At 47.1% G+C, this 25347-nt stretch overlaps 1 protein-coding gene across 4 annotated transcripts; it reads left to right on the forward strand.

Annotated features, from left to right (window-relative positions):
- Positions 1 to 219: 219 nt before the first annotated feature.
- Positions 220 to 24959, forward strand: setd1a (SET domain containing 1A, histone lysine methyltransferase). Of its 4 annotated transcripts, none has more exons than XM_076265545.1 (21): positions 220 to 237; positions 1839 to 1977; positions 2105 to 2203; positions 2554 to 2824; positions 2963 to 3087; positions 3575 to 3825; positions 4000 to 5857; positions 6194 to 7189; positions 7567 to 7737; positions 7884 to 7971; positions 8490 to 8659; positions 13422 to 13458; positions 13856 to 14063; positions 14226 to 14281; positions 14392 to 15764; positions 17595 to 18003; positions 18668 to 18843; positions 19408 to 19518; positions 21148 to 21267; positions 21781 to 21918; positions 22381 to 24959. In XM_076265545.1, the coding sequence occupies exons 2-21, from the start codon at positions 1846 to 1848 to the stop codon at positions 22552 to 22554; spliced, it is 6963 nt and encodes a 2320-aa protein (XP_076121660.1). In that variant the 5' UTR covers positions 220 to 237; positions 1839 to 1845; the 3' UTR covers positions 22555 to 24959. The 4 variants fall into 4 exon arrangements, with proteins under 4 accessions (XP_076121660.1, XP_076121661.1, XP_076121659.1 ...); XM_076265546.1 differs by lacking the exon at positions 220 to 237 and adding an exon at positions 268 to 513; XM_076265544.1 differs by lacking the exon at positions 220 to 237 and having other exon boundaries at positions 1389 to 1977; positions 14395 to 15764.
- Positions 24960 to 25347: the final 388 nt, after the last annotated feature.

The raw sequence follows: 25347 nt of genomic DNA on the forward strand, positions 1-25347 counted from the left end.
TTCTCTTAAACCTATTTATTTTTTTACAGCTTCATCGGTGCGGTTCTGATGTATGTCCATTAACAGTAGCAGGCAATACATTTGTCCTGCTATTTGTCTTCAGATGTTATTACGTTTTATGACTAATGTATTCGCTTGTTATTATTAGACAAGTGAATTGACTTTTGTGGAAAGTGCCGACAGGAAATTACGAATGTTATTCTCAGTGACTGATGGAGAGAACAGGCGAGGCTTCTGGTTAGTAATGCGATGGCCGCGCACTGTATTATTTTGATTTTGTGGAAAACGTCGCTTTTAAGTGTAATTTAGCCGAGAGCAATGTTTCCGAACAGCACCGGAATTCTAGCGACACCTTTGTAGGAAGATATCATGGCCTCTGGATCGGAATCAGACTTGCAATTAGCAAAGGACTTTCTGTTTTTCCCCGTTCAGTGAAGGCCTAACGTTACACTAGCGGCGTTTTGGTAGTTCGGTGAAGCGGGCAACAGACTTGAAAGGAGCGGGGTTGTTTGTGTGAGTTTGGAATAAGAAATCCAGGAGGTGTTTTGAGATAAAGAGATGCAGAAGCAGTGGCAATTTAATGCAGCGTGTAAATGTTTGGCAAACATCACTATTTTTACAGGGCTAGTTGGTTAACATTAGCTGGCTAACGTTAGCAAGCTGACTTCAGAATTAACGTTAGCTAATGTTAGCTGTTTGTTATCAAGTTAGCCAGGGACAGAGCCATGCTAGGGTAGCTAACGTAACAAACGAGCAAGCTGCAATTTGGCTGCAAAGACGGCTGTAGAAGGATTTGCCAACTGGGGTTAACTGTTGTAGTTCTGTTTCTGACTATCTAGCAAACAGACTTTGTTCAAAATAGTGATCGGTTATCATGCTAAGGTTTACTTTCAGCCTGTCACTTAACTTGGCTGAATCGTTTGTTATTTATCTTAACTGAGCTGAAACGCAGGTAACGTTAGCAAACAAAACACAGTTAAGCTACAATTTGGCTAACAGACGTTAGTTCTAGTCTTTTAACAGTAACGTTAGCGTTATACTGGTTTGCAAGTCAGTTACGATACTCTTAACATAGGGAAGGTAACATTATAAGAGTTTCTATATATATAAATACCGTTTACATTATACCGTTATAACCCAGTTAACGTTAACTGTTAACGTCAGCTAACGTTGTAAAGTTAACGTTAACTAACTAACTTCGCTTGGCTTAGTACTTGGATGTTTAGTGAATTTTGCTTGGCCATAGTCGGGCGCCATTTGTGACAATAACTTGTGAAGCATCGTCAATAATGATAATCGTGAGAAACCAGACCTTTGACGTTAACATGGTAGCTAATGATTAGTTATTGTAGTAGCAGCTAACGTTACGTATTCAATGAATTAAGCTAATGTTGCCATCTAGAGAAGTTACCCTGTTGCCACGACAACTAGTATTCTGCGTTGGGTCTACTGTAGGAGGTCTGTTTGCTAGATTGCTATTTTAAATGTACCAGTTGCTGGTCAATGCCAACAACGATACAGTACGTTTAAACCAACCTGCCAATGATCGCAAGCTACTTCAGATAGCTTAAGTGATGACAACAGTGAAGCGCAGTGCACCTGCTGCAAGTGCTGTTCATTGGAGGGCCTAGGTCAAACTCCGATGCTGCGAGTACTATTGCTTTAGTAAGCTGACGTATTTTGAGTCAAATTTACTGATCCACAGTCAGTGAGGTTCATATTACAAGACACGTTTCTTAAGCTAATGAACTGATTATGTGCTTTTCATCTGCCCTCGTAGGTCATCTTAAAATGCGAGTTTGTGTTGTAGCTAATTGTGATTTCTGTCCATTTGTCAGAAATAGCATGGATCCAGACAATGGAGCAGACCGTGCTCTCAGTCTGCAATGGAAGAGCTACAAGCTTCTTCAGGACCCAACCATAAGGAGGGTTGCCCAGAAAATCTACAGATACGATGGAATTCACTTCAGCGTTCCAGTAAGTGTCCTGAGTTAGTCTGTTTGTTTGTTTGTGTATGTGATTGCATACTGTGACTCTAGTCTTACCTGTTTTAGAGATTTAAGTTAGTGGAAGTATATGCATATCATTTTACTGCCCTCTCCAGGATTCAGGTTTCCCACCGGTTGGGGAGTTACGTGACCCCCGACCACGCCGGATCTGGTCTAGACACACTGATATGGTGCTGCCATTGCCCAAATTTAAGGTCTGTGTTTGCTGTTCCCACACCTGGCCTATGTGTATTTCAAATTCTGAAGTATGCTCTTGTATAGGCTGCTATGGCTCCTTCCAATCAATTATTTATAATATTTTAATATACCTCTGTTTCTGATGTATAATCAGTTCAGTCATTTTCCACTTGACCCTTGAGCAAGGGACCTGTAGGTTTCCTCTCTATAAGTGTCCCAGGGTATTGTTCAGTATTTGTTGCTGTTGTAAATTCTTTGGTCATCCTCCAGGCTGTAATACACCATGCTTTTTGTCCTCTTTGGCTGTTCTTTTCTATATTGATATTCACTGAAGCATCTTCTGCGTCACTTTTTTCTTGCACCACAGCTGGATGAATACTATGTGGGGCCCATCCCACTTAAGGAGGTGACTTTTGCTCGTCTCAATGACAACATCAAGGAGCCCTTTTTGGCGGAGATGTGTGCCAAGTTTGGTGAGGTGGAGGAGATGGAAATCCTGTTCCATCCGAAGACCAGGAAGCATCTTGGCCTAGCAAGGGTGCTGTTTACCAGCACTAGGGGAGCGAAGGATACAGTCAAGCACCTGCACAACACCTCGGTCATGGGCAACATTGTCCATGTTCAGCTTGACATAAAAGGTGCCATTTATAAACAGTATTGTGCAAGTTATTATCCCAGTTGAAAAGTTTGAACAGGTTGTTGTGGTCATGAATGTCTCTTACTTCATCTCACAGTTCACTTTTAACGGTCATTAATTTTCTTACTTTCAAATGCAGGCCAGCAGAGAATGAAGTACTATGATCTGATAGTGAATGGCTCCTACACCCCACAAACAGTACCCACTGGAGGAAAGGCCTTGACTGAGAGGTTCCAGCCTCCTGCCCCCACCCAGCCAGACACGGTGAGGCAATTTCTGCAAAGCCATCGTTTTGTTTGAAAAATGTGTGTATGTGTGAAGAATGTCAATTTGCATTGGCTTGTGCTTGCAAAAATAAAAGTAATGTACTATAGGTGAAGAAACAAAATTGCAACACCTCGTAAAGAAACAATCTGATCATGTGGCAAAAACTCCACTGTAGACCTTTAAAATGCACACCCACAGTAGAACCTGGTTCTGATATACAAAATGCTTCCACAAAGCACAAGTTAGTAGATCAGGTTTGCACTGCTGGGACTGTGCCTCTTCAGCAGCTATACATCTATTTACTAGTGTGTAACTGTAATAGTGTCCTTAATATTAACAATCCTGATGGTAAAAGGGCCATAAGTTCTTCCTCTTTTCCAGTGTTTATTTCCCCCTAAATCCTACATTTCCTCCAGGATAGTATTGATCCGTCTATATCTGTCTAATGTGTGGCCTCCTCCCTTGTTTTGTTTTTCCTTTGCAGTCCTCAGATATTAGGCGGCGGCTTTCAACAGAACAGTTGACAATGCCCGCTGGCATACCCCCTGTTACGTCCGGTAGCACCACACCGTGTTCTGCGGATACAGGCTTTGGTGATCAGCGTCTGGACAACACCCCCTCTTCCTTGGGTGGGCCCTACACCCCAGGTTCCACATCCTCCCAGGGTGGGGGGACTCCCTACACCCCTCGCTCAGGGACCCCTTTCTCCCAGGATTCCGGCTATGCCGTTGGAAGGTATTCTTTTGTACTCTGTGTTAGAGCCAGTTTTGTGGATTTTAAAACAGTTAATAACGTTCAACACTATTGGTGTGTGGCCTCAGTCGGTTATGCAGCTGTAATGTTGTGCAGTGTCTTTAGGCAAAGTTTGACCTCTCTTTTTCTTTATGTAACATTTTTTCCCCGTCCCAGGCACGGTGGTTTCAGTGCTGGTCCTATGGGAAGCGGCTACCCTCCGCAGGACATCCTGCCCTCGTCCTCCTGTTCCTCCTCAGCAGTCTCCTCCTCGTCATCACTGGGCGGCTTCAAGGGCTCCCGTTACCACGACGACCCCCACATGCCCCCCCAGGAGCCCCCCATGTTCCACCGAGGTCGCCCCGGCTACCCACCGCCCTCTGCTCCCTTCCGACCCAACGAGCCCCCCTGTTACCCACCTTTCGCCAACCCCGGCGCCCATCACATGCCGCTTCACCCGCCCATGCCACCTCCCTCGCAAGTCCCCCAGTACGAGCAGCAGCCGCCCATGTTGGACCGGGACAGGGACAGAGACAGGGGTCCGGGGCGGGACAGGGACCGAGATCGGGACCGCGAGAGGGACCGAGACAGAGACTCGGCCGGACGCTACGGAGGCATCAGCTCTCGCCGCGGCTCCTACCACCACCAGCAGGAGGCCACCGCCGCCACCTCCTCCTCGGCCTCCTCGGCCTCCTCCTTGGGTAAGTCCTCCCATCATTCCCACCACTCGCACCACGGGCACCACGGAGAGCGGCGGGCCAGCGAGGACCGGGAGCGTGGTTACCGGCGCGACAGTGTGGGCTCGCGCTCAGGGGACCACGGCCACCAGAGGCATCGCAACCACCACCACTCACACAACCACCACGGGGCCAGCCGCAGGCGGGACAGCCGGGACCGCGAGCGCGACTGGGAGCGCGATGCTCCCGACTACGCCAGCAGTTCCGACCCGCGATACGGTCACCCCAACTCCTCAGGGCACCACCGGTCCTCCAACAGCCTGTCGCCTCCCTACTCGTCGTCGTCGTCCTCCGGCTCGGCGTCTAAAGACCATCTCCCACTACCCCACCACGAACCCTCCAGCTCCTCTCGCTTGGACCCCGCGTCCTCTCGTCTTGGGGACCGGGGCCTGGGCAGCTCGTCGGACGGCGACTTCCGGGCCGTTCCGCACCACACTCCCCTGCCACCACCTCCTCCGCCTCCTCCCCCACCTTTGCCCCCGGCTTCGGTCATAGCGGCCGCCGTGGCGGAGACTCTAGGCGCTCTGGACTTCGGTCAAGACAGTCCGGTGCGCGAGGAGCAATGGACCAAACCCAAACGCCGTCCCAGCACACCGCCCATCCCTCCCCGCTCCCCTCCCCCCTCCTCCCCTCTCCACCCGGCTGTGGCCTCTTCCTCCAGCTCGCCCTCCTCTACCTCTCTGCCTCACCACCTCCCTCCCTCCTCCTCGTCGGCGTCCCTCTCGCCCGCGCTGCCCCAGCGCGACTCCTCCTCCCCAGAGCCGGACTCCACCAACGAGAGCCTGCCGTTCATGCACCACAGCAGCAGCCTGGACTCGCGTATCGAGATGCTCCTCAAGGAGCAGAAGGCCAAGTTCTCCTTCTTGGCCTCTGACGAAGAGGAAGAGGAGGGCGAGGAGAGGCCCAAGGGCTCGGGGGGTCAGCGAGACGCAGGGGGAGTGGGGACCGCACCCGGAGCGGAGGAGAGCAGGAGCAGGAAGTCCCGGGAGGAAGGCGGAGAGAGGGAGCGTCAGCGGAGGAGAGGAGAGACGGATGAGACCCATGCGCGGAGGAAAGGAGAGAGGGACAGAGACGGGCGCAGGCACCGAGGCCGAAAGCAGGGCTCCGAGGAAGCAGAGGAGACGAGGAAGAGCCCTGCGGTGATCGCCGCGGCAACACCTTCGTCGACGGCTCAGAGCACTGTCTCGGAGTCACCACTGGTCCAGAGTGGCCTCTCCAATGCCTACAGGCAGGAAGAATCTGTCGACAGCAAGAAGAAGGGGGCACATACGCCACCCACCTACAACGGGCAAGCCCAGGTAAGACACCTTCAGTGGTGTATGTATTTGAGATATTTAGTTGTTGATGTAGAGGGCATTGTATTCATCAATGAGTACAGTTTCAGGGTTATAACATGCTTCCTAAAATGATTACTCAGCTTTATATTTTTACACTGCAATGTGATGTCTCAGCTAAGCTCTGACAGTGCTATGTACTCTGTATAACAATTTATTTTTGTCCAGACCGATGGTTAAAATAAACAACGGTCTCCTCTATGTCAACTGCTGTCTCTTCCCTTTTTGCTGTTCTTGGGGATCAATAAAGTATCTATCTATCTATCTATCTATCTGTCTCTATCTATCATCTCTCCACAGGCCTCCCCTCACTCCTCTGGGGAGGACATGGAAATCTCCGACGAGGAGGAGGAGAACCCCATGGCCGCAGCCTCGGCCCTGTCGTCCTCCTCGTCCCCGACGGCCTCTTCGCAGTCGGCGCTGCCCCCTCAGACGCCGGACCCCTCGTCCACCCCCCCGCCCTCCCTCTCGGACTCCGGCCAGCACTTCAGCTCGGCCATGCCACCGCCCCCCATCCCCTCCTACCCTCCTCACCTGCCCCCGCCTCCCCCGCCGGGCTTCTCCCTGCAGCCCCCTCCCCCGCCGGGCATCCCGCCGCCCATGGAGCTGCACCCGGAGTACCCGCCGCCACTGGGCCACCACCTGCCTTACGACTACGCCTCGTCCGTGGAGCTGATGAGCCAGTACAGCGGCGGCGCGCCCATGTCCTTCCAGATGCAGACGCAGATGCTCAGCCGCCTGCACCAGATGCGCGCCACGGGGTCCTCCAACGGCACGGCGGCCCCTCCGCCCGGCGAGGCGCCCCCACCGGGGGCCTCCTACCACCTGCACGGCATGCCCCCGCCGCCGCCGCACCACCCCTACATGGACCAAGAGGGCGCAGCTGGTGCCCACTACGACCAGGACCACCGTTATATGCCCCCTCACATGCCCTACGCCTACCCGGACCCCCACACGGGCCAGCTGCCGCCTCCCCACCACCCCCACTCGCTGCCTCCGCCACCACCCTCGGCCTGGCCACCACACGTGCTGCCCCAGCACTACCCCTCGCACTACCCGCCGCCGCCATTCGGGGCGCTGAGCGGCGCGGAGGGGGAGCAGTACGTGGCGCCGGCTGACCCGCAGGTGCCCATGCTGGGCCAGAGCCCGCACGAGGCCACGGTGCAGCTGGTCATGGCCTCGCTCATCCAGGAGATGAAGAACATCATGCAGAGGGACCTCAAGCGCAAGATGGTGGAGAACATCGCCTTCGGCACCTTCGACGAGTGGTGGGAGCGCAAGGAGAGGAAGGCCAAGGTGAGGACAGCCACTGACCTAATGCATTCAGTTGAGGGTGATCTTCACAAATACAAACTAAAAATACAGATTTTTTCCCCCATAGATGGCTGCTGAGTGGTGGTGGCAAAATTTGTTCAGTGAAGAATAGGTCTTTGTTTTTTTGTTTCTTCTTTCTGCACTTGTCATTCCAACTCTGTTTACATTGGAATGCATTTGACAATATTGATTTGTCCAGTCTAGAAGGCTTGTAAGTAGTCGCACATAGCAGATAAGGCCAGTGTGGTGATGACCCATATGATCATCCCCTGTCTCAGAACAACTGCAGTCGAGACACTTCAATCTGCAAATACTACTGCTCTGGTTTAACCTCTATCTGTGTGTGTGTCCACTCTCAGCCCTTCCAGACCCCCATGCGAGGCGTGGCGGTGCGGGAGGAGGAGAAGAAGGAGGAGAAGCAGACCAGCAGCCGGCCAGTGCAGCCACTCATGTCCCTGGTGGACTGGGCCAAGAGCGGCGGCATGGAAGGCTTCGCCCTGCGGGGGGCGCTCCGACTGCCTTCCTTCAAGGTACAGACCCCACACATGCACACCATGCTGTAGTAGAGAACCAGCACTGATGAAGTTATGCTTTTCTGTACGGACATGTTTTCTCTGGTCTTACTGATGGTTTAGCAGAACTTTTCCCATTAATTTGCTGTTTGTGTGTGTTTCAGGTAAAAAGGAAAGAACCGCAAGAGCTGGGTGATGGCGGAGAGATGAAGATCAAGCGACCCTCCACACCGCCTGATGAGGAAGATGAAGGTGGGCTCTTAGGTTCAGCACACTGGAATCATGAGTTGTCCGCGCACATTTTAAAGGGATGTCTGGGATTTTTCAATCTGCGGCCCTGTTGGCAGACGTCTCTTTCATTAGGGATTAAAAACAAGACTCATCCGTTCAATATTATAAAAGAGCTAGCCTTCTAATCCCAGCAGTACTTTCATAAGACAGCAGATGGTAATGATCAACATATCATTAAGTGTCAATCAACCTGGACAGGATCCCTACAGAGATACATGTGTGTTTGTTTACCCCAGTAAAGGGAAAGAAACTATCATAGGAGTGATGTTAATCTACCCCCTCAGCTAGCTCAATACTGGACACATTTTTGTATTTTTTGTCTGATAATGAAAGTACTTATAGACATCTAGCAGGGCTCAGGTTGGGAAAAAAACTTTTTAAGCAAATCCTAGATGCAACATTTGTCCCTGATCTGAGGGTCTTATGGATTTTTTTTCTCTCCATCACCCACCCCGTCCCACTCTGGCCACCTGCTCCAGACTCTTACCAGGGTAAAGTTGCGGACGGTGCCGGTGGCCGAGGTGATGGAGACGGCCGTGGCTCAGAGAGGGACAGCAGCAGACGGCGAAAGAAGAGGACGAAGAGCAGGAAGGGCTTTGACCTGGACAGTGAAGGAGAGGAGACGTCCGAGGGCTCCTCCTCTGACAAGGTACGCATGTTTTTCACTCATCTGCATGTTTACACAGGGAGGATTTGGGGAATAGAATGTGTTGGATATAAATCAGTTATGGGTTTCTTGCGCCATGTTAGTTATTTTTCCATTACAAAAGGTAGGTATTGCTTGCTTTTTTACACTACCCACTGATAAATGTGAGGTAAATAAATAATAATAATAAGTAAATAAATGTTATTGTGTGTTATAAGTGTTTTTCATGACTTCTTGAGCGTTTTCAGCGAAGACAAACGTTAACAACCTGTAAACTTCAGTAAAACAAAATGCTGTTGAAAGATAATTTGATTTATGATAATGGTTGAATGTGAAAAATTGAATGGGTTACTTTCTCCAGCAAGTTTTTTTTTATGTAAACAAAATAAACCCACACTTCAGTAAATCTGCACCACATCCATACCTGTGATTTCTGTCCCAAACGCTAGGTGGCAGCAATTCATTTCAAGTATAAGTATAAGTATGGGTGCATCAAAAAACACAATTCTTGAATTTTGATATGGCTGGGTGCTAAAAGTGTTCCAATATATGTAACAACACATGCAAAATATTTATCCAGTACATTATGATCTAGGTGCCACCGCACATCTGTTTTTGTTGGATAAAGTGGTTAACACACTGCAAAAAATGAATTCTAACCAAGTTTTATTAATCTTATATTAAGATTAAAAAATCTATTTGGTATTGTTTTTAGTATGAAAAGACTTACCTAGCACCCTCTCAAAAGAACATTTTGACTTAATTTAAGAAGACTTTGATTTATTTTAAGGAGTCTTATCAAGACAAATTTGCTCAACGCACTGGCAGACAAATTTGCTTGTTTTTAGGACAAATTTGCTTAACGCAGTGTTTTTCAACCTTTTTTGTGCCACGGCACACTTTTGACACTTAAAATGTCCCACGGCACACTAACATCCTGTGTGAAGAAAAAATAAACATACCATAGCCTAAAATTTCAAATAATACACAGATGGCCTTATTATGGCTTCTATGCAAGACCTGCTCAATAAAACAAGCGCCCTCTGTCATTTGTAGGTGACTATATCTAATTTAATTGTTGTTTTGAACTGGATATGTGATGATTCTGTGAATTCTGGATATGGGGCCCCGTTGTACAATGCCTGCATACCACAAATAGTGCAATCATACAATCAATGAGAGCATGTGGTTCTAAATTCTTTGATGCAACAGTTGCTTTTCTGGACCAGTGAGTGCAAGGGCGTAAAATGTGCGACTGTCCAACTTGATCTATACTGTGTAGCACATAATCTGATTTTAATATGTATACATATGTAGGCTATATTTAACATTTATTTTCTATTTGGTCTGCTATGAAATCATGCATTGACCCATTTAAGCACAGCTCAGTTTTAAGAAACTTAAATACATGCATGCTTAGCATTTTGTGAAAAGAATCATTAAGGCTACATTGACAACTCTTAACCATAAGCTGCCTGTATATTCTCTAATAGGCCTATTTACAGATATCTAGGCGATGTAAGCACAGCTCAGTTTTAAGAAATGCTTAAAGCCGAAAGACCATGTTGAATTTTTCTACAATTTATTTCAAAACCGGATTACTCTGGAACAGCTAACTATACACGGGAATGCTTTACACCTTTGTGTTCGGTAAGGTCTGCTGTTTATTCTGATATATGGGTTGTCATGTGTTGCGTGAAGAGTGTGTAGGCCTACGATTTTCCACCGAGATGAATGGATGTGGAGATGGGCACAGAGAATAATTATTAAATCTCTTGAAGTTAATTTTTCTCGCGAACTGTTTATCACAGCAAATAGTGGCTATAGCACCGTTTAAAAGCTGAGAAAAGGCTCTTTCATGTGACACATGTGTGATGAGTAGCCTACTCGAGGAGTTCAACAGAGAAGAATGGATGAATTTGGACGCACTTCATATGCCTTGTAGTGAAGTGAAGCTGAAGCGCAGCGTCTCCTGCGGCTCACTGGTAGTTATTATAGGTAACTTCAAATCAGCGCGATTTACCTTATAGGCTACTGCACATTACACGATCTGTACGAGATGATCCGCAGCAAAGTGAGAAAGTATTTAACTCTTTGTAGCGCTTTGTGAGCGCCCCCCCCCCCCCCCCCCCCCCCCCCCCCCCCCACACACTTCAACCTGAATATTGGTGGGGACATTTCAGTCATTGGTGTGGACACGTCCTTCGGTCCCCACGCAAATCTACGCCCCTGAGTGAGTGACATTTGGGTAATTTTCTGCGGCACACCTGATGATCTCTCACGGCACACTAGTGTGCCGCGGCACAGTGGTTGAAAAACACTGGCTTAACGCACTGGCAGACAAATTTGCTTGTTTTCAGGATGAGATGTCTTAATTTAAAAAAAGATTGACTTATTTTAAGTCAAATGTTTTCACAAGAAAGCGCTAGGTAAGTCTCTTTATACTGAAAACAATACCAACTAGTTTTTTTATCTTGATATAAGATTAATAACACTTGGTTAGATTTTGTTAGATAAGCAGTTTTTGCAGTGCAGTGCTCAATGGTCGCCATGAAGATCTGAGGTAAACAATACTACAGCTCAAGAAAACTGAGGTGATCTTTCTGTTTGAGGTGATCTTGATCTGTGTTGGATGTGTTATTACATATTACTATCATATCTGTAGTTGTTTCCCCGCCCCCTCTGCAAAGCTAATTGCGTGCCCACAGCTGAACCACAAGCGCAGTTGAATAGTTAACCAATTGTGACATTAAAAAGAAACAAACTTTAGCGATCATACATGATAAGATGTCAACGAGCAGCGACATACAGAGTATAGGCCTAGTAGTTCTACTAATCTACTTAAAAAACTATTTATTGCACAATGAAGAAAACTGATGCTCTGAATACTTATTCAGCTGTCTCTAAAAGTGTCTCTAATTGACGCATTCAACCGCGATTTTGATTACACCTGCTTTTAACAGGCGCAAGTTTTTCACCGCAAAACAGACATGCACTGTTTTCATACATATGGCGGAATACCTAATCAATGCTATTAGCACTTGTCGTCTCCTGTGTTTGCGCGATACTCCCACTTTCCTCTGACCCTCCTATGAATGCATATGCATGACACGGAAAAGCGCAAATAGCCATTTGCAGCTCCCACGACAGGCAGTCTACACTTTTTCCTCAGTGCGGCCTGTTTGTACATACCTCGCCATGCCTTTACGTGCACTTTGCAAATGAAATATGCTTGACGTGGGCACAAAAACATACATCTGGCCCTGTCTCTCCTTTTTTCATCCACTTTCTCTGGGTGTCTTTCTTCTCTCCTTTGAATCCCTTATTCTCTCTCTCTCTCTATTTATCTCTTTGGCTGTGGAGAACATGTGTGTGTGTGTGTATGTCTGTGTGTGTGTGTGTGTGTGTATGTCTGTGTGTGTGTGTATGTCTGTGTGTGTGTGTGTGTTTGTGTGTGTTTTTGTGTGTGTGTTTTTGTGTGTGTGTCTGTGTGTGTGTGTCTGTGTGTGTGTGTGTGTGTGTCTGTGTCTTTGTGTGTATGTCTCTCTCTGTGTGTGTGTCTGTCTGTGTCTGTATGTGTGTGTGTGTCTGTGTGTGTGTCTTTGTGTGTGTGTGTGTGTGTGTGTGTGTGTGTCTGTGTCTTTGTGTGTATGTCTCTCTCTGTGTGTGTCTGTCTGTATGTGTGTGTGTGTGTGTCTGTGTCTTTGTGTGTATGTCTCTCTCTCTCTGTGTGTGTCTGTCTGTGTCTTTGTGTGTGTGTGTGTGTTGAACATGACCGCAACCAACAGCTAAACCTTTGCCACTGCAAACCCAAGCTAATCCCTGAATAGGACGGTTACTCTTGGGTGGCAGGTGGGGGAGACATATCTGGGGGGAGACACACTGGCTAGGTTCAGAGTTCAGGTTCCATTCCCTCTCTCTTTCTCCCTGGTGATGTTGCTCAGTGGAGCAAAGACTCTGGCACAGACTGAGCAGTTAAGTTCGGAGTTTAGTTAGTGTCAGCTCTTACCATTAGGCCCTGTTAGTCAGTGAGTTAGCCACTAGAGAGGGTTTGTTCTTTTAAGTTTGTCAGTATCACCCTTTGTGTTTAACAATAAAGTCAATTCAATTTTATATGTGTGTCCGACATCCATCACTGCTGCACAGAATTCAGCGTAAGGCCACATGAACATGTCCCATTGACCTCCATTCATTTTGTCTATAGGACTGTGAATGGAGAATCTTGAAAGTTGAATTCTGAGAAATGCCCAAGTTGCCCAAAGGGCAAACAAACAACTTTTACTTTGATAACCCTATAGAACATGTTACTGTATAAAAGTTCACTGTACTCAACATTTCCAGGTCAACTTTTGGCAATTAGACTAAAAATTGCACATTTTTCGAAATTTCGCCAAAGTTCATGTGTTAGGTGGCACCCCTAAATCTCAATGGAATTACTCAAAACTGTGCAAAAGTCATTTTTATGTTAATTGGAACAAAATGCAATGCCAGCCAAATTGATATTTTGAAATTAAAATTTCCCATTCAAATTTGATGCACCCTAGTATATATACTCTTTTGATCCCGTGAGGGAAATTTGGTCATTTGGAATTGGGTTGTGCGTTTGTTTACGCCACCCTCCGGGCCATCTAGACTTACTGTGAATTTCAAGAGAATTCTGAGAAGTGTGTTTTTAATAAGTAGACAGGTGCTGACAGGTTAAGGAAACAATGTATTGCCCATCATGATAACAGATGTTTTATAGCTGTTGTTTTCCTCTTTGCAGGAAGATGAGGACAGCGACAAGGAGGATGAGTCAGATGGTGAGACCAATTCCCATTAATTTCCTGTGTATTAGCCACATTGTGTATACCTGCAGGACAGTGTTTTATGTTAAAAAAACAAAACCATATTAATGGTTTATCTCTCCACCTTCCCCCCTGTATTAACCCCATAGCTGAAGAAATTGTGCAAAATCAATGTATAAACTGCGGTTAATAGTTGGGAAATTACGGTATATAGTCCAACGTTTTTTGGTGCAATTTGAAAGTGTATGGAGATCAGTCATTATTGCTTTACAATGCAAAACGGATCTAAGCAGATGTAAAGATATGCATTTTTAATCAAAGCATTCCTTCCAAGGCATCTGTACTCATGCCAAGTGTCAGCAACATTTGGCTTTTCTTTGTCATGTTCATTGTGCTTTGGTATTTCTCCTAGATGAGGCAATCAGTGGTGACAGTGATGATGAAAGCCTCTCCTCTTCCTCTGAAACGTCCTCTTCCTCATCGCTATCCTCGTCATCATCATCAGAAGATGAGGAAGAGGAGGAAGAGGGCGAGAGGGCTGGGGAGAGTGAAGGTCTGGACACAATGGATGAGTCCACCATGGACAGCATGGCACTGGACTCCGAGAAGGAGAATGAGAGGTATTGGTGATATATGGGTAGCTAATTGGTACGCAACAAAGCACTGTTATTGCTGAGAAATCTATGTTCTGTTTGTCAGTAAGTACATGTTAAGAAATTGTTATGTTGTGTACTGCCTCTCATATTTCCCACAGACACGTAATGTTTGTTTTCATTTCTTAGTGATAGAGCACTTGTCAACCAATCAGCTGCAGCTGCTGGCTCAGAGATTAAATCAGGTGAGTCATGTGAAGTCAGTCATGTGGTGTAAAAGCAAATTAAATTTGAATACAGACAGGTTCTAATTTTGTCTTGGTTATTTTCTCCCTCTCCTCTTTTTTCCCCCCAGAAGTCACTCCATTACCAAAGGACCAGCGGCCTCCCTCTCCACCCATGCCTCCCCCTCGACCGTCCTCCCCAGTCCTCCTCCTCCCCCCGCTCAAAAAGCGCAGAAAGACCGTCTCTTTCTCCACGGACGAGTCCGACTTCAAGCCCCCCAGTGCCCCCCTGTCCCAGTCTGCCTCGGCCGCTGCCCCCCAGCCTGCCCCGCTCCTCCCAGTCAAAGCACAACCCCCCGAGCCCTCGGCCAGCGCCCCGGCCGCCACCGTCCCCGCGGCCCCCGCGGCCTCCACGAACAAAACCCCCCTGCTGCTCCCCTTCGCCTCGCGTCCCGGAGAGGCCAACGCACTGTCCCCGTCCCCAGGCTCCGCCGCCGTGCTCACCGTGCCACCCCCGGTGCGCGCCCTGCGGCCCGAGGAGCCAAAGAAGCCAAACAGCGCCAAGCAGCGCCGTGCCGCCGCCGCCAAAGATGTGCCCAAGCCCGCGCCCGTGTGCCGCACCGTGCAGAACCTACCGCTGGACCATGCCTCCATGGTGCGCGTGGCCTACGAGGAGCCGGCACCGCCCAGCCCCGTCCACAAGGGCCGAGGGCGCGGCCGGCCGCGCACCTCCAGCATCTCGGCCCCCTCGGCCACTCACCCGCCGCTGCTAGAGGAGGATGAGGACGAGGAGGAAGGGCTGGACGAGAGGGAGCGTGTGCAGAGGCTCCGGCTGCGGGAGCAGCTGGGCGCGTCCAGCCTGCTGCAGCTCGCCTCGGCGTCCACGCCCGACCTGGCTGTTCTTGCCGACGTGGCGCTCACCCTGGAGCCTGGCGACGGCGACTCGGAGGAGACGGAGACATCGGACGAGGCGGAGGAGCAGAAGCTGGAGGAGGACGACTTCCTGTTCTCCCCACGGGGCCGCGCGCCCGTCCCGTCCACCATGCACCCCGAGGGCCTGCTGGCGCTCGCCGAGCACAACTACTTCCGGGCGCCCGTGGTGCCCCAACCCTCGCCGACCCCCGCCTCCCACAGGAAGGGCTCCGCCGGCAAGACCGAACCGGCCCTACTCTTGCCCTCCGACCTCAACCACCACGCCATCTCGAGCGTGTTGGAGGCGCCGGAGGAGGTCATCGGGGAGGCCGCCATCACCGACCCGTACGGGCCCCTGGGACTGCTGTGCGAGGCCGGAGACGTGGCCGAGGCGAAGGCGGCGGCTCTCACCCCGCCGGGACCAGGGGCCAAACGCAGAGGCCCGGCAGCGGCACGGGAGACTGAGCTGGAGGCCGTGGTGCTGGGGAAGACCAAGAAGAGGAGGAGGAAAGACTCCGCGGAGCTGGAGCCAGTGTCGCCCAAGAAGCAGAAGGAAAAGGAGACCAAAAAGCAGAAGAAGAGGAAGCCGGAGGTATGGGCCGTTGCGTGTTGCGTGGTGCATGTTACATGTTTTTGCAACGGTGTGCGTATGTGTGTGTGTGTGGGTGAAGGATGTCGGAAGGTGGCCAGACCCTCTGTTAAGTAAACTTGATTTCTTAACATTTGTGACCTAGCTGGATGTTCTAGGATGATACATCCTGTGCCACACGTTATGAAATAAACCACATAATCATTACTTGATTCTCTGTTAAAGCGATGGTTCGGGGTAAAAGTCCTGGCAGGAAGCATGCATAAGGATGTCGACCAAGGGAAAACAGGTTCTGGGAGGGTGTTTGGCTCGGGGTCATGTTGCAAAGGACCCTAGAGTGAAATTACTCCGAACCATCGCTTTAATATGTAGACAGGGTTCCCACGGGTCCTTGAAATCCTTGCAAGTATGTGAATCTGAAAAAGAAATGTCAAGGCCCTTGAAAGTTTTTGAAAACAGACATAAATAAATGGAGGTCCTTGAAAGTCCTTAAATTTCTTTTTGAGGAAAAAAATACATACAATTCCGTCCGCTTATTAACATGTTTCCATTATTTTGCCACCACTTCTTTCGATATCCTATGCGTATGCCTGATTTACGTTGGTTAGAACTACATGGCCAGCGTGATTTCTGTGTGTTTCCCACGTGTGGTGTTTGTTGCCCAAATATTTAATTTAACATATTGATGAATAAACCCACAGGTTCATAGTAATGAGTTTAACTTGTTTAGGAAAAGTTTATTTCAGCTCAGTTTTATGCAAAATACAAACATGAAAAATAGAATAGGCCTTCCATCCGTCATGACCAAAAACAAAAGAAAACTGCGACAAGGTATCCTTGGTCTGTTGAGGTAACATGATTCAACCATGAAATTTATCAACACATTAGGTCCTTGAATTTGAGGATATTGGGCCTGGAAAGTCCTTGAAAGGTCCTTGAATTTGACCAAGTTGTGGGAACCCTGTGTAGATATACCAGAATACCTAGACTTGTGAGAACTGAGAACTGAATCCTGTGGCTTTTTGAGGCTGTTCCAGTTAAACTTGGCTGTTTTGGTTTTGCTTGTGTGTGTCTTTCTTTTGTGTGTCATTAGTTACTACCAAACCACATTGTGGGAAAGTGACACACATTTGCTTTTAGGCTGTACCTGCCAAATTTGTGGGTTGTAGGGTTATAGCCTACTTTGAAACTTTTCAGGCTGTACAAGCCTACTCTCCCACAGCATAGGTGTGTCTTCAGGTATGTTTGGTTTATTTGTACAAACAAGGCAAATGCACGTCTTTCATTCACCAGTGTCTGAACTAAACTGATTTTTACAGAATCCCATCCAAAAGAGTTTTATACATTGTTTGTAAACTTGTTTTTTAAAATATCTAATAGAGTTCTCTGGCATGTTTACCAGAAAGGTCCATTGTTTTAGTCAAGAATGCAAAATGAGGTTGGGGAAGTTTGCAGAAAACAATGAACCCGGAACAATACAACAATCATACAGAACAATAAAAACGTTTTGCGGAATGTTGTTTGACTGGAAGTAATATAAATCCACACCATTACTGAAAGTCAACCTGATGAAATGACCTTTAAAGGGCACATATTCTTTTCATCCATGCTTGGTGTACAGTGCTCTGATAGATGGTGACTTTGATATGACTTGCTAGGCCCGTGAATTGGATGGGCTACATTTGAGGTCATCTGTATTGTTCTCATGGAAATTTTTTCACAAAATTAGAACATGACTTGCGGCATTTTTTAGTAAGTGGTGTTTTTTTAGGGTTTAATAAGTGTGATTTTGTTTTCTCTTCCGCCTGTCCCTCCCTCTTCCCTCTGCTTCAGGATGTGGAGCCGGAGGTGGACGTGGACGTGGAGCAGCTGGAGTCGGGCGAGCTCTCGGACTCAGACGACCTGTCCGACTCAGACGACGAGCTGTTTGGCCGCACCGCCGACGGCCAGCCCGAGGAGCTGCGCAAGAGCGAGCGGCTTTTCCTGCAGGAGGCGGGCCTGACCCCCCAGCGACGACCGAAGCAGCACCAGCTCGTCCCTCGCACGCCCTCGCCGCCCCCACCACTGCCACTCTCCTACGACCAGCGCAGCGAGTTCGAGCAGATGACCATCCTGTACGACATCTGGAACTCGGGGCTGGACGGCGAGGACATGCGACTGCTAAAGAGCACCTACGAGAAGCTCCTCCAGAACGACCAGAGCTCAGACTGGCTCAACGACACACACTGGGTCCCCCACACTGATATCCTTGAAACGCAGGAAGGAAAGAGGCCTCTGGGTGTGTGTGTGTGTGTGTGTGGGGGGGGGGGGACAAGGTCACACAGCTGTCATGCCTTCTCATGACAAGAAATGCAATCGTCTAAGCGCAGTGGGTGCGTAGCGAAATATTCAGGGAAACACATTTGTGAGTTTGTGATTACGAGAGCAGCTGTGGAGGTGTGAGGAATGAAGTCTGAACTAGTACCTCTTAAGGGCCGATCACACCAGGACAGATGACTAGAAAGACAAAAGCGTCCATGCTCACACACACAAATGGCATACACATTTATGTTGGAATGGGCAGCAGAGGAGAAACTATAGAGAGCAGCAAAGGTTGCAGGGCACGAGTGATAGAAGGCATAAGAGGGTGGGCTGTGAAAGTGCCTTGGCTGCTGTTCTGGGGCGTTCCATGCAAGAGGGTGATGATGTCCCTGGAAAGATTCCAGAATATAAATCATTGTCCGCCCCTCCACAGATATGTCTAATTGCAAAACAAGTTTATGTGATGCTATAATTGTTGTGTGCTGTTCTACCACATACTCAATAACTCAATTTGGCATGTTTTTTACCACTGCCTATTTGGATTTTTTTATCATAAATATTTGTCCTCACTGAACCATTTTGACGCCTTGACGTTTGGCTTGCACTGACCAATCTCCCGCACCCACGGCGCAAGAAGAAGGCGGTGGACGGACAGTTGAGGGAGCACGTGACCGGCTGTGCCCGAAGCGAGGGCTACTATGCCATCAGCCGCAAGGAGAAGGACGTCTACCTGGACCTGGACCTGCCCGAGTCCATGCTGGAGATGGACTACGACGTCACGGTAAGACTGCCTCCGGGGTTTCTCTGGGGTACTTTTTCCCCCATATCTTAGCTCCCCCAGATCTCTTTTAAAACCCCTTCTCTGCTCGCTGGGGTTTAAACCGGTCTTTCTTTCTGTTGCTCTTCTGCATTTTATTGTGGAATGTTCGTGGCCTTCCCCCTCTACATTTCACTTCTGCCTGTAGCTCCCTGTGGGACTCCATGGCAGGGCCGGTCTCGAGGCCTCTGCTTTTGTCATTCTCTGTAGGAGGCCTCACATTTGCTCCATTTCCCCGTTGTCGGTGAATGATGTGGTCCAATTTTGGGGCTCGGTGACCTTTTTTAAAAATAAATATCAAGAATGAAGACAGATGGCGCTCTTTTAAATGTTGAACCTGACTGGGTCCTTTCAGTGCTAACAAGAAACATGACGCAACAGTTGACATAACAACAATAGCGTCAATCTTGGTTTGAGGTTGCCAGGAGTAGCTTGGCAACCCATTACAGTTGAGTGTTGGTGTTCATGGCAAAAGAAAATGGCCTTTCTCTGGCTTTTGTATTCACCACGGCCCCTTTATGGTCTCAGGGTTCGAACCGCCTCCTCTCGGAGAGGCGCTCAGAGCAGCGGCGTCTTCTGAGTGCCATCGGCACGCCGGCCGTCATGGACTCAGACCTCCTCAAGCTCAATCAGCTCAAGGTATGTGGATGTTCACTTTCTAAAACTCACACTGCTGCACACTCTTAACATGTGCCACACACACACACGTAATGAAATTCCGAGTCTCTTTGTTGATGCATGCTATTGTTACCCACAATAAGCCAGCATTCTAATCAAGGACTCCCATTTTGGCACGGTTGCAGTCAGACTGAGCCACTGAGCTCATATTGAGTCATCGGTGTGGTATGGTTGGGGTCAGACTGAGCCACTGAGCTCATCGGTGCAGCACGGTAATGACTTTATTATGCCACATGACGGTTTTCATTAAACAATGTAGTCTCAGTCAAGGAGAATCTGCTTTGAAATGGACCCCATTGTGTAGGCTGTCTCACCGCATGAGTCAATCACGCACTCACCATTCACTCCATTCTCTTCCTCTCTTTTTGGAGACACTGATATAGGAAAGCTCAGGCACAAGAGGCAGCCATGGTAGCCTGCGCGACCATATTATTTGAACAATCTGTATTCTGCCTGTTGAACGTCACCTCGTAGCTGCAGTTGTGACGTAGGACAATAGTTTAGGAAACTGACTGAAGTTACATCTAAGTGATCGATATTTCAAATGTTTAGGTAGTCGGGGGTTGTCACTATGCAGTGCGAAATATTGGTGAGGGTGGAAAGGTACAGCAAGCAAGCAAGGTCTCGTAACATACATGGGCCTCTGCTTACACCTGTAGTGAATAGCCTACAGTCCTTTATACTTTCAGAGCTATTAGTAAAATGTTTGCCAGGCACACAAGGCAGCACAGTCTAAGCATTCATTGAAGTGAAAATAAGGAAGTATGCTCGCCTCCCACATATGAGCATGTCGCGAAGTATGACTGTTCTGCACCCAAATATACAAAGGCTGGTTTCTGTTTCTGCTTGATAAGCAAAGATGAGGTGTAATTTGCCTAAATGAGTCATGTATGATTGACTGTCAATGTAGCAGTAGTCTACCAGTATTTCTTATGACATCATTGACAAATTTGAATGCCCTGGTCACTTTTTAAACCTGTGTGCTTGATTAAGCTAAACTGGTAAATGTAGGCGTCAGTATGACTTGTGTCCAGTCTAAATTGTAAATGATATTGTAAATTATTTATCTAAATACAAACATGCACACTTCCCCCTCCCCACATAGTCTTACCCCACCACTGACAGTATTTTATTCCATCTGCATGTCACAAGCACTGAGGAGGACCTCTGGAATGCATAGCCAGGAAGTTTGTTTGTGTAATCCTGTCTCAGTTTACCAAAAGTTTAGTGTAAGCCGAAAGCTTTTGAGAGCTCCGAAGATGCACGGCACCGGCTCTCGGTTCGACATGGGTGGCCGCTGTAGTGATACTCAATATGTTACTGGCGCAAACAGTAGCTAAACAGATCTTGGTAATGCTTGGTTAATGTCCTTAAACAGACCTGCTGAAATATACTGTCTGAGGCAGTGCATGTCAGCCAAGGGTCACAAAGATAAGGCCTTGGTAACATGGGGAGGACGGATATGAGATGTAAAACCTCCGCACACTTATGCAGCTCATACAAACAAGAGTCTTATTGTGCCGGAATAACTGCAATAACATAATATTTGAACCTGGTTCAAGAGCGTCTGTGTACCTGTGTTTGTTTCAGTTCCGGAAGAAGAAGTTGCGTTTTGGACGCAGTCGTATCCACGAATGGGGTCTGTTTGCCATGGAGCCCATTGCAGCGGACGAGATGGTCATAGAATATGTGGGCCAGAACATCAGACAGGTGACATACACACTCATTCAGGCATAATAAACACACTCTTCGATCTATAGATGGACATATCATAACAAGGGCCCAATTAGTCTAGCCTTTCTGCTTGTAAAAGGAATGGCACACACACACACACACACACACACACACACACACACACACACACACACACACACACACACACACACACACGTGCAGTCAGAAGGGTACCAGTGAGTTAGATCTGTATGCTCTCAAAGGTCATTAAGGGCTACGTCAGGTCATTACCCTGTTATTGCTCAAGTACCCTTAGGCCATCCGCCCTTCAGTTTGAGCTCAGGCTGCCCACGCAGAAGATAGAAGGCAAGATTCCCACGCTCATGAACAACCTAGAAAAGCCATGGAAAGGTTTTGCACATTTTGTCAAAGAAAATGGGAGTGAACCCAGCACCTGTTATTCTGATGTGGAGAAGAGTCATTAGACCTTGTTTTATAATGTTTGTATAGGAGGGTGTTTGTGTGTGTTCATCCTGTGTGTGTTTGCAGATGGTGGCTGATAACCGCGAGAAGCGCTACGCTCAAGAGGGCATCGGGAGCAGCTACCTGTTCAGAGTTGACCACGACACAATCATAGATGCCACCAAGTGTGGAAACCTGGCTCGCTTCATCAACCATTGCTGCACGGTGAGTGGCCTATGTGTAACACACACACACACACACACACACACACACACACACACACACACACACACACACACACACTACAACACAACCACTAACCCTCACATGACACAATGTTGTCAGACACTCAAATTCCCCAAATGTGATTTTGACTAGCTGCCTATTGCACCTTGTATTGTACAGTCAATTTTGGATTGCATAATATCTCTTGGATTGTATACCCCATTAAGCACCAAGGTAAGGTAAGTGGAATGTGTCCTTGAATGATATCATGGCTCGGAAGTCATGGTCCAAGGACGGGAGATCTGCTGTCTGGTCAGATTATCTTGGGTTAAAGTTCCCTAGTTGGTGTAAAAAAACACCCAGGTGTCCATTTCAGAGGTGTTATATGGCTTGTTCTTTATTGCGCTGTGTACTCGTTCACTCATTCACTCCCTTTTTTTTTGCCCCTTCTCTCCCTCACAGCCCAACTGTTACGCAAAGGTGATCACCATCGAGTCTCAGAAGAAGATTGTGATCTACTCCAAGCAGCCCATCGGCGTCAATGAAGAGATCACCTACGACTACAAGTTCCCCATTGAGGAGAACAAGATCCCCTGTCTGTGTGGGACAGAAAACTGCCGTGGAACTCTCAACTGAGAGGCCTCGTGGCTAGACGGACCCCAGTGCTCACACACACACACACACACACACACACACTCCTATTCCTGCTGCCTGGTTAGCACTGCCTCGCAGCGTTCAGATCCTTGGCCACCCCCTCCACCCCAGCTTCCATAGTGACACCCCCTTCAACAACTGAAAAAATAAGAAAGAAAGAAAAAAACACCGTTTCTCATATTCATTGACTACAGGCTACCTAGCAGCTGGTTGAACTCTGTGCCGGCTATCTGACTTTCTTCACAAGCTAAGTCAAGACGGCCAACTCCAAAGCAAACCTACATGCCTATGACCCTCATAGAGACTTCTAATCTGCTGCTTACTGACTGGAAGTAGAACATGGGAACACAAACAGTCACCCCCCTGGCTTACTGACTGGAAGTAGAACATGGGAACACAAACAGTCACCCCCCTGGCTTACTGACGCTGTGCAGGTGCAGGCCGCTCACATAGATCACTTTGAGAGCGTCTCCGCAAGAGTGGGCCGTGATCCAAAAGCCGTATTTGTTCAACACAAATTTCATCTGAATTCCAGGTCCTGGAATTGTCTCTTGCTGCAGTATTGGGTGAGGTGTGTGCGTTTGTGTGTGCAAGTGTGTGTGTGTGTCTATGAATGAATGAGAGAGAGAGAGTAAATGTGAGTGAATGTGAGTTTTTTCAGATCCCAGTGTTCTTATGCCCTGTTAGAGTTTTAGTTTATTTTTTTAAATGTTTGACTGAGAGTCTGTGAGTTTATGGACAGGTCTTGTCTGAAAAGATGCCTCACATCTCTCTCTCTCTCTCTCTCTCTCTCTCTCTCTCTCTCTCTCTCTCTCTCTCTCTCTCTTTCTCTTTCTCTCTCTCTCTAGTTCGCTCACATGTTCTGCAGCTCTGTTGCCAGGACAATGTTTATAACATTGGCAGACGTTTCATTTAGTTTCTTTCCTTAAGTGCTTATACCTTCAAGCGCACAGCTGTCAGTTGGCAGAATCGTATATGGCCATTTAAAGGGCATATTGAGCTGGCTGCATTCAAAGATGTCCGTTTTAAAAGTTACATTTTCAAATGATGCAAGACATTGGAAGAGCTAGGTGGTTCATGTTCAGAATAAAGTTCGCAACATTGTTCTTAGTTAAGGATGAACTTTTCAGCATTAGAAGTATTATGCCTATACTACAAGGCTTTTAAAGTTTGGTATAAGCTGTGAGAACAGTGAAAGTGATTGTGTGCCCATCCTTGTTGCTTCTGATTGGCATGTTTCCGCTACACTGTATGCAAAGTTTGATTTCTTGGCTCTGTCATTGATTTTATTTTTGCCTATTTCTCATGGTGGTTAGAATTGCTTCAGTTCACATGGCATACCTATAATACTCAGTTCTCAACATGTGAAATACCATTGTTGTGTTGTGCAAGAACAGACAAAGTGCAAACAAACTTTCACTTTCAGTGGAGATATACAAGGCAGCGAGATGTGTGATAAGTGCAGTAGACTTTATTTATTTATTTTTTTTTCTTTTCAATGTTTATTTTTAACAGATTGGCAACCCTGTTAACAGAGAATTGTTTTATGGCCTTTTTAAACACTGGTGGGATGTTATTAGAAGAAAACCAATGTAATTATACATTTTAATGGACCAAGTCGGACCCCCATTTTATCCCCTATTCCCAATTGAAGTGTGTGTGTGTGTGTGTGAATGGGTGGGTGTGCTTTGAGAGAATGTTTGCAAGAGATTACCTTTGTAAGGGAGGCAAGGTTTTGGTCTATAAGAATGACATTTTAAAGAATTTTCCCTAAAGTTAGGGGGATTGGTTGTTCAAAATTTTGTGTTCACTAAATGCGATCCAGCTTGACCGGACTGATCATTCGGGCAGGTTTAGTGCAACTGATGTAATGGAAATCTCTGTGCTCAGGCCAAGTCACCAAGTGTGTCCAAAGTGGGTCGACTGTCATTGACTTTAATCTAAATGTGTGTTACAGTTTTATGTTTTTGTTTTTTTTATTATCCAGTCATGCGACCCTGTCAGCATTCACTTACTCTGGCAAGAGGGAACCCTGTAAAATATTTGTAGGCTCTGCGGCAGCCTTTCAGTGCAAACTGACCCTCTGAGGTGAAAGTAAAAAAAAAAAAGCATAAAGTTCACGAAAAACTTGTAAATATTGTAGAAGTGTTTGTTTCTCGTAGAAACACACGGGTTCCAGTTTGTAAATATGTCCTTCCTTTTTTCCCTACTTTCCCTGAGAGAGAGCGAGAAAAAAAATCTGTACATACCTTTCACGTACCTTATTTTTATTGGGTTTTTTGTTTTTCTGTTGTTTTTTTTCTCTCCTCCTAATTTGATTTATTATTTTAATATTATTTGCAATATTGCTCTTGTATTAATGCGTTGGACCCTTTATTAATGGTGTATTAAAATATTTTTTAAAAAACTTGACTGCACTCCACTTTTTTTTGTCTAAATTGTGAACAGGTGCACCAGTGAAATGCTCTGTTTGTTTTGACATTTGAATGGAATTTTCACTCATCTGTTTAATTGTTTATTGTTAAAAGAATGAACCGGATCACACCTAACCATTTGGTTATATAAGAAAACAGGTTGAGAAGAAAAGACAGTGTTTCTGAAAAATGTAGTTGTATTGAAATTCAGCCTATTCTCTACCATTAACCATGAGAGTCGACGGTGCATACTAATAGTGTTTGTTCTTATGGGACAATGTGATACAAAACTAAAGTGTAGAGGTTTAGTTTAGTTTCTTTAGTTGATATTTAGATGCAGATGACCATACAGGTGCACAAT

Source organism: Alosa pseudoharengus, unplaced genomic scaffold (assembly GCF_046254945.1).
Source record: "Alosa pseudoharengus isolate Yale_2024_CS ecotype anadromous, Long Island Sound unplaced genomic scaffold, YU_APseudo_1.1 YU_APseudo_1.1_scf_4, whole genome shotgun sequence".
Classification (NCBI taxonomy): Eukaryota; Metazoa; Chordata; class Actinopteri; order Clupeiformes; family Clupeidae; genus Alosa; species Alosa pseudoharengus.